The 9,345-nt window shown below is 45.1% G+C and overlaps 1 protein-coding gene across 2 annotated transcripts; it reads left to right on the top strand.

Moving 5' to 3' along the window:
- The first annotated feature begins 1,072 nt into the window (after positions 1–1,072).
- Positions 1,073–6,450, top strand: GPR12 (G protein-coupled receptor 12). Of its 2 annotated transcripts, none has more exons than XM_032294367.1 (2): positions 1,073–1,274; positions 2,011–6,450. In XM_032294367.1, the coding sequence occupies exon 2, from the start codon at positions 2,026–2,028 to the stop codon at positions 3,028–3,030; it is 1,005 nt and encodes a 334-aa protein (XP_032150258.1). In that variant the 5' UTR covers positions 1,073–1,274; positions 2,011–2,025; the 3' UTR covers positions 3,031–6,450. The 2 variants fall into 2 exon arrangements, with proteins under 2 accessions (XP_032150258.1, XP_032150259.1); XM_032294368.1 differs by having other exon boundaries at positions 2,018–4,834.
- The last annotated feature ends 2,895 nt before the right edge of the window (positions 6,451–9,345 follow it).

Raw genomic sequence — 9,345 nt, 5'->3', positions numbered from 1 at the left:
CTCTGAATCCATTGGGCTGGGATAGAGATGATGTGAGCACCAGGGGAGACAGGCTGGTCAGCTGATGATGCCCCTGTAGGGTCCCTTGCCTGCTGGCCATCTTCATTCATACAAAAGCGTCTGGGCAAGTGGAAGAAAGGCAGTGGGAAAACCTTCACTTCTGACAGGGCAAGACAAGACTATCACACTTTTTCCTTCTCCCATCTTTAAACTGAGGGATCATCTTCGAACTTAAGATCTACAAGGAGCTCTGGATTTTATATCCAGAGGAGGCATGGACTCATAAGAGCAGACAGCTATCAGGTTCTTCATCTTAGAATCCACCGAAGTGGCAAAATGAAAAAATAAATTAATAGTGCCACTTCAGTATCTAAATGAATTGGGGTTTGGCCAGCGTCTGCAGGAAGCATCTACAAGAATTCAGTAAATGATTTCCATTTGAAAACACAGCTCAAAGAGCACTTAGTAAGTGCAATATGGTGATGATAATGAAGGTCCACATAGCAACAGCATCTACCCAGTTAAGCAAAGATTTCTGGGGAACAGTGATCATGAACCAGGTCCAGGACCACGGGCAATCCTAAAAAAGCGTGCGGGGCATTTTGTTCTTTTAAAGATCTGCTCCCCTAGCCTGCCCACCCCGCATCCCTGCTGCTGATCGTGAATACCACTCTAAGCAATTCTTTTCGCCCTGAATGCTGCGATTTAGGTGAAAGCGTGGAGCAGCCAGGACCCTGAAGACTGGAACTCCCCAGGGAAAGCACAGGAACGAAATAGGTCACGGGGCTCCCAGGCAGCGCTTCCCTGCCCCGCCCGGTGCAAGCCCGGGGCCGGCGGCTGGGTGGGGCGCGCGGCGGTGCACGCAGGCCGGGCGACCGTGCAGTTCTCAGCCTCTGGGCTCTCTCGCCCCGCGCCCGCCCCGGGGCTGCCCTCGCCTGCCCTCGCCCTAGCGCAGCCCCGACCCGTGGGGGCGCGCACAGCCTCCCGGGGCTCCCGCGGGCGGGCGCGCGCGGGGCGGGGGCGGCGCGCGCGCGCGGGGAGCGTGTGGGCCGGGCGGGCGCGGCGGGGAGAGCCGGGCGCGCGAGCGGAGCCTACTGCTCACCTGCAGCCGCTCCGCTTACCTGCCGCGGAGCGGGCGCCCAGCGCCCTCCCGGCCCGCTCCGGAGCCCGGCCGCCGGCCCTTCCCACCGCGGGCACCGGCGCCGACATGCGACACGAGTAGCCCGCGCGCTTCGGAAGCACCGGAGGAGCCCCCCTCGGCCTGGCGCGCCAAGGTGACCCCCTCGATGACCCCCCGCCCCCGCGGGCCGCCCGTCCCTGCACCCTGTCTGTCCCCCTTGCCTCCGACTCCCGTTTCCGCCGCCAGGGGAGTGGCGGCAGTGCATGGGCATCTGTCTGTCTGTCTGTCTCTGCACTTCCATTGCACACACCTCCCTTCTGTGGCCCTCCCGACTTTCCCGTGCGCACGGGGGGAGTCTGGGAGCCCCTCTTTGTTCGGGTCGGGGGTGCGTTTGAGGGTGTGCACGCGCGCGTGGGATGTGTTTAGAGGGTGGGAGTACGATGGAAATAGGTGATTTAAATATTCCATCGAGGATGGCGGCCCCCGGCTAGCGACCTGCGGCTGCCGCGTGGTTTTCTCGGCAGCAGCCCAGATGTCAAACAGTTGTTCGTTTTCAGCATGCGAGATGTGATTTTCCAGTGTGCATTCCCGGCGCTTTTGCAAACAGACCGCCGCGAGTCCGTGTGTGCCTGCCTCGCTCACGCTGGTGTTTTGGAGTTCTACCCTGTGTTTCCTCCAATGCCAAACGGCGTTTTTGTTGTGGGGTTTAAACCACCGAGACTTTGGCTTTTGTTTCGTTTCACAACAGTTCCTCATTCCCGAAGCTTGTGGCATTCGGTACTGGCATCTGAGTAGTGGCTGGCTTTCTGTTTGTCTGTGTGTTTTTTGCATGATCTTGGATTGTCACCCTGCTGTATCTAAACATTAAAAAGCCTGTCTTTTCGTTGAAGAGGACAGGGGTTAAAATGAATGAAGACCTGAAGGTCAATTTAAGCGGGCTGCCTCGGGATTATTTAGATGCCGCTGCTGCGGAGAACATCTCGGCTGCTGTCTCCTCCCGGGTTCCTGTCGTAGAGCCAGAGCCTGAGCTCGTAGTCAACCCCTGGGACATTGTCTTGTGTACCTCGGGAACCCTCATCTCCTGTGAAAATGCCATTGTGGTCCTTATCATCTTCCACAACCCCAGCCTGCGAGCGCCCATGTTCCTGCTGATAGGCAGCCTGGCTCTTGCAGACCTGCTGGCCGGCATTGGACTCATCATCAATTTTGTTTTTGCCTACTTGCTTCAGTCAGAAGCCACCAAGCTGGTCACGATTGGCCTCATTGTCGCCTCTTTCTCTGCCTCTGTCTGCAGCTTGCTGGCCATCACTGTTGACCGATACCTCTCACTATACTACGCTCTGACGTACCATTCGGAGAGGACGGTCACGTTTACCTATGTCATGCTCATCATGCTCTGGGGGACCTCCATCTGCCTGGGGCTGCTGCCCGTCATGGGATGGAACTGCCTCCGAGACGAGTCCACCTGCAGCGTGGTCAGACCGCTCACCAAGAACAACGCGGCCATCCTCTCGGTGTCCTTCCTCTTCATGTTCGCGCTCATGCTTCAGCTCTACATCCAGATCTGTAAGATTGTGATGAGGCACGCCCATCAGATAGCCCTGCAGCACCACTTCCTGGCCACGTCGCACTACGTGACCACCCGGAAAGGAGTCTCCACCCTGGCTATCATCCTGGGGACCTTTGCTGCTTGCTGGATGCCTTTCACCCTCTATTCCTTGATAGCAGATTACACCTACCCCTCCATCTACACCTACGCCACCCTCCTGCCTGCCACCTACAATTCCATCATCAACCCTGTCATATATGCTTTCAGAAACCAAGAGATCCAGAAAGCGCTCTGTCTCATTTGCTGCGGCTGCATCCCATCCAGTCTCGCCCAGAGAGCGCGCTCGCCCAGCGATGTGTAGCACCCTTGCACCCAGAGGACTCTGCGTTTACCAAGCACTTCCACTGCCTGGCCAAGGCTTGAGATGTTTCCCTTGGATTCCTTGCATTGGGTTCCCTCTCAAGCCACAAGAGCACTTAGCATTGGTGAAGCAATGACATCGTTTAGATGAGTTAAGTGATTGAAGTGAAAATAATGTTACCAGTGTTTTCACCATCAAAAAAAATTGTTGAGCTCTTCACTCAATATTCTTTTGTTTTGCTTGGGGGCAGGGGTTTCCTTTTATATTTTGTTTGAAGGGCTGATTGAGGGTAGGAAAGGAGGAAAGGGATATGATATGTCCACGATGTTATAAGAAGTAAATGAGGTTCAGAGTTTTTACCTGGACTTTAAAATAAATCTGCGTGATTGAGGAAAATTGAGAAAGAGTTACTTTTTTCCAGACCGTTCTTTTTTTACATAATGGTAGTTTTTTAATGCTGCATGTATGTAACAGAATACAACCCCTTTCAATCCAATACAAATAGTTTACATAATTGTGTCTGGAAGGGACCTGATTTTGCTAACATGAACTCAGTAATGTCACCGGCATTGAAACCATGAACACATTGTTATTCATTCTTTCTTTCCTTTCGGCAGTTACTGTTCACAAGAATTCCTTTGGTGTTTCTATAAATGTTGCAGCTCCTTCTGCATGGTTGACTGTGTTAGCTAGGCCAGTAGTTTCAAATGTTCTCATGTAAATCTAGATTCCAAGAGGTCATTTTTCAGTATAGTTTTTCAATATGTACTTTCTAAAATGAATCCTGAAATAGGTTTTGGTTTTCATATGAAGTAGGATTCATTAGATCCACATTGTAGTTTCTTAAGCTATTGTCTGATTGTTTTCAGAAAACAAAAGGAAAAAAATATTAATAATAGCTATTAAAAGTAGATTAAATTTATTTTAATATATTCTGAAAAAATAAACTAATGTGACATTATCATGAAACGAGAAAGCCTCACCTTTCCTCTCTCTAAGAATATATTAATAGTTATTCTTGATTGAGACAAAAAGAATAAATATCATAGGCCAAGTTTTTCTGGTTTCATACTGTCTGTGGTACATAATGCATTTGAAACAGGCAGGCCCCTATTTTAATGATCAGGTTTGTTTGTGATTGCACAGTGTCCATCTATGACTGTGATGTATACCAGCTATATCCTGTAAGGTCATAAACAGAATGACCATCGGCTGTTGATGAAAAGTTAAGTTTGAAATCTTTTAACTTCTTTTCACCAAAAATCAATTTATATGCAAGAAAAGTCATATTGCCTGTTTTCAGAGATCAAGAATGTAGTCAGGAAATTGCAAAGAAGAATTCACTTTAAACACATTGTAAAATCAATGTGTCTCAGTTTTCATTTTTGTTCATGCAGACAAATGTAGACACAGATACCTTCCCTCCATTTGCAATGGATTTATAGTTACGTCTATGTAATCAGTGGAAAAAATTCTTGGCAGCACATCAACTTAGCCCATTCAGATGGCAGCAAGAGCAGTATTTCAGGGTCATTGTAATAAGTTAACCTTATTGGTTTGCCCCAGATGTGATGCCCAGGGTGGTCTCGGGACCACTCTGGGGGACTGCATGCTGATGCCTTCTCTCCAGAGCCTCTTCTAATGTCGAACATGTGTGAATAAATCCTCTACTTGAATCTGTGTCTCCTCCCTGAGGTTACTTATGGAAGCAGGAGAGGAACTGAAATACTTAAGAAATGGGAAAGAATTTTCAATACATATCACTGTATTATCAATCTAATAAAATTGATGCCTTTAAAATATTTCTTTTGACATCCGATGGAGTTGGTAGATTGAATATGATGAGTCTGTTTATTTTTAATTAATTAAAATTGAATAGCATCACCATGGGAGATTTGACAAAGGTAAGTTGGTTTTGACAAGGGCTGGGAAACATCCATAGTGAGGTTTTAGAGGAATAAATGATGATTTTATAGAAAGAGAGGCTTCATTTGCATATTTCCAATAGTAAGAGTTATAATGAGAATAATATGTACTCGTTGTGACCACATGTGGGCCAGGCCCCATGCTGGATGTTTTACTATAATCACAAAAATACTACTTCAATCGGTGAGAAAACGAAAACTAAGAGAGGAGAAGATAAAAAATTTGTCCGAGGCCACAAAGCACAAGGGAAGAGTCAGAATTTGAAGTCACGTTTGCCAAAATCTAAGTCTTTCTCCTTCCCTGTACCTTGGAAGCTTCATCCGTCAGTGGATACCAGGGCTGAGGAAACTGAACTGTAACATGTTCCTGTCACAGAGTTGGGCTCTACATTTAAGAAATAAAACTTGGCCTGGCGAGGTGGCTCACACCTGTAATCCCAGCACTTTGGGAGGCCAAGGCAGGTGGCTCACCCCAGCTCAGGAGTCAGAAACCAGCCTGACCAACAGGATGAAACCCTGTCTCTACTAAAAATAAAAAAATTAGACAGGCATGGTGGCAGACGCCTGTAATCCCAGCTACTTGGGAGGCTGAGGCAGGAGAATTGTTTGAAGCCAGGAGGCGGAAGTAGCAGTGGCCCGAGATTGCACCACTGCACTCCAGCCTGGGTGACAGAGCAAGACTCCATCTCAGAAAAAAGAAAGACATAAAACTTCCTGTTTAAAATTACACTAGTTAAGTGGTTGCTTTTGACCCATGTTTTTAAAACATCTAGTTTCAGCTAAGAGATTTTTCGATTCAACTAATAATATGCCCTTACTGTTTAAATTGTGAAAATAGATGGATATTTATGTGGTTTTCTACAAAGTTTCTTTTTCCTATGGAGCTAATTATTTTTAAGTGTGCACATATCTCAGTGTACATGTGTGTATGTATGTATTTGTGCATACATATACCCAATAATGTTAATGTTGCAACAGAACCAAAGACCTCACGGATAACTCACATTTCCAACAGTCCTGAGGTAGCAGGTAATCTTTTACTTCACATAATTAAAATTTCTAGCTACCAAGGAATTGACATTTTTCCAGCAGAGTTATCCTTGTAACTAGGACAGCTCCATTACTTTACCAGAATCCTGAATTAGTCAAAACTAGTCACCTAGGTTATGACTAGCTAGGGTTTGCTTTCCTTTTATTCCCTTAACTCTTTCTTTCTCTTAGTGAAGTTTGTTTTTAAAGGTTAAGGGGACCACCTGCCTCCTAGTGCCTGGGGGTTGGGAAGAAGGGAGGCAGAACACTTCCTTGCCTGGGAGCCTAAATTAAGGAGCCAGGTTCAGGAGGGCTGGATTCCTTGGTTGACTTGGCCATGCAGAAATAGTCTTAGACTGCCCCAGGATTTAAAATAGGATTGAAACAAGAAGTTTAAAAGAGCAGATGAGGAATAGAGATACTTAGTGCCAATAAAAATATTGTGGAGATTTCTTAGGCTTTTTTTTTAAATGCTTAATCCATTATTAAAATAATAATTGACTTTATTTTATAGTAATATATGATAATATGAAGTTAGGATGACTTGCCATTTCAGATGTAAAATACATATTAATTAAGTGACTACTATGTTGTGATTTTGAATAATGTTTAAGTTTCTATGTTGATTGTATGCCTAGTATAATAAAGGAAAAGATTGCCTTATTGTCCCCTTTAAAATTTGTCATAATTATTGAGTGTCTTCATATATGGTTAGTACCTCTAAGTCTGTTTAGAATTTTAAGAATCATGAACTAATAATTTTATACATCATGGCTTGAATTCACAAATCTGTCTTCTGAAGAAATTACAGAAAAAGATATCGGTAATTTTGGCTAGGGCTCCTTAAACTTTAAATATCGGAAGAGTATACAAATCACCTGAGAATCTTATTAAAATGCAAACTCGGCTTCAGTCAGTCTGGGGCATGGCTAAATTTCCAACAAGCTCTGGGGATGCTGATGCTGACTGTCTGTAGACAATGCTGATTTGCAAGGATAAGTGTCACACTTTCAGCATTCTTTAAATGTAAATGTACCATATAAATAATATATATTTAAAGTGTTTATTTTTGTCGGAGGTTAATCACTCGTCTGTATTCAATGGAGATGAACTTTGAACTGTTCCTACAGCTTCTCAGTGTCTGATAAAGATCCATAAATGTATTTTTCCCATGTTAATGATCTAACTTTTAAACATCCTAACGATCATTATCTTAAGTTAGTTCTTCCAGAAGCTTTACGTAGATGCAATGTGTTTCTATAGGTGTGTGTGTGCATACCTGGCAATGAAGGTTTTCACCTCCATTTCTCCCAGGACAGTTATCTTTGGGACATGAGCGGTTTGGGTTTGGGAGCTGCAAGTGTCTTCATGAATTCATCTTGAGATGATTGTGATGAAAACCTTTGTTCTCTGAGTTCTAAAATTCGACTGAACTTACTCCAAAGTAACCTTTCTAGACAGGAACATCAGAGAAGTTTTAAAATAACTCACCTTCCTTTGACACTTATCTGTAACCTTTTTTTTTTTTTTAGCATCAAAAATACTATTAATGTTAATAGTTACCCTGGTCACAGGTACTGTGCCTCCTTTCTGCCCAAGGAGGTGAGAACTTTTTTAAATCCAATAGAAACACGTTAAAGCACATAAAGTGGATTTTAATATGTAACTTATATATGTCCACTGTATAAGATATTTACAGAAAACATCTATGAATTTTTTAATCATAAAAAATTCAGATACTAGCATCAAGCACAAGTGAACAAATTTCAATTGAAAATAAGCTTGGGGCATACTTACTAGGGCACAGATTCCCTTGGTAGTGAGTATTTGAACAGACAACTACAAATAGAATATTTTAAAAGGCAAAAGAGCATCTTATGGGATTCTGTGTATGGCTTGGGTTTGCATTTCTCACTAAAAATCACATTTTGAATCTACGGGATTCTTACTTGAGTTGGTGAAAATACAAACCTTTCACATAAGGAGAGGTGAAGGCCTGTCTTTTACAGATATATGTAGTTACTGGGATATGACCTTAAAGCCATGTCACTGTCATCCATCATGTGTCATGTGCCTCAGATAGACAATTCATTGAGAAGAAAAAAACCAACCTGACCTCTTTCTTGGCATCATGGAGCTAAGTCTTCCTGTTTTTGTTTGTTACTATCTGTAAATTGGCCAGAATATTCCACACTTGCAGCCTCAACTGCAACTGTTGAGTGTCTGTCCCCTGCACTCAGATCTGTCCCTTTCTATAGCGCCCAGAGGAAAACTGGCTCAGGAGATAAATTCTTTTTTGTTTGTTTGTTTTGCGGCATCCGCACCGTCCAGCGGTGCATCGACTGTCCATCGTTCTCCTCATCCCTGGTCAATGTGGTAACGCACGCACGCACACAAACACACACACTTGCATGCGTACAACCGCACCCTTTACCTTCCTCCGTCATACTTCCACGCCCTTCCATCATCCTACAATCCCAGACCAGAATTCTTCAATGAGGAAATGCAGAGAACTAGGGTAGTTGATTGAGGGTCTGACTTTCAGGCTAGTTTTCTGGTGTCAATAGGCACAGCTTTGGCAAGCCTAGGTCAAGATGAAAACACTTCCGTGATTCCAAGCCCAGGACAGTGTCTCTGACACAGGTTGGTTTCCATCCCAGCCCACTCCTCTACTAACCTCATGATGCTGCGGTTCACAGTCCCACAATACCAGCTACAAATGGTTTTTCACCCCCGAATGGGCTTTGAGACAGAGGTGGCTACTCTCCCAGGCCAGTGACTTTTGAGATGCCTCAAGTGAGGATCTAGCTGTTTCTGAAACATCTAAATCCAGAGATGCTGATAACTAAAGTAACTGAAAAGATTGAGGCTTTGCTCTCCTAAGCCCCAACCCAGGAGCTAAAAGCTGTGAGGCATGCCCAGTGGGCCTTGTGTCCTCTCCTGCTTGCATTCCTCATGAAGTGTGTCATAGCAATGAGGGTTTCCTCCCCATCCTCACACTCCAGAGGACTGAACGCAAACTGTGCCCAGAGGGTGAAAAAGCTGAGCTGCCCAGGGCCGTGAGCACCCTGATTCAAGCTGTTCTTTATGGGAAAGTCTTCGCTCTGCACAAGGTCGTTGGTTCAGTCCAGAAACGCTTGACAAATCCTGACAGTGCTTCCTGGACAGTGTGCTTCGAAGCTTCACTCTCACCAGCTTACTGTTCATGTGAAGACCGTTTCTTCCACTTTTAGACATTTTGCCCCCTCTGGTTATGAGCTGGCTCTCAGGGACTGGTTCCAGGAAGCCTGGAGAGGTTGAAGAGGTTTGGAAAAGAAAACCCGGTGGCCTCAGGTGCCTGCCTCCACCTGCAGACCTGGAT

This window comes from Sapajus apella, unplaced genomic scaffold, assembly GCF_009761245.1.
Source record: "Sapajus apella isolate SASKATOON/1434 unplaced genomic scaffold, GSC_monkey_1.0 scaffold32, whole genome shotgun sequence".
Lineage (NCBI taxonomy): Eukaryota > Metazoa > Chordata > Mammalia > Primates > Cebidae > Sapajus > Sapajus apella.
Note: the sequence above shows the minus strand (reverse complement) of the source record. Positions and strands in the feature narration are given on the sequence as shown.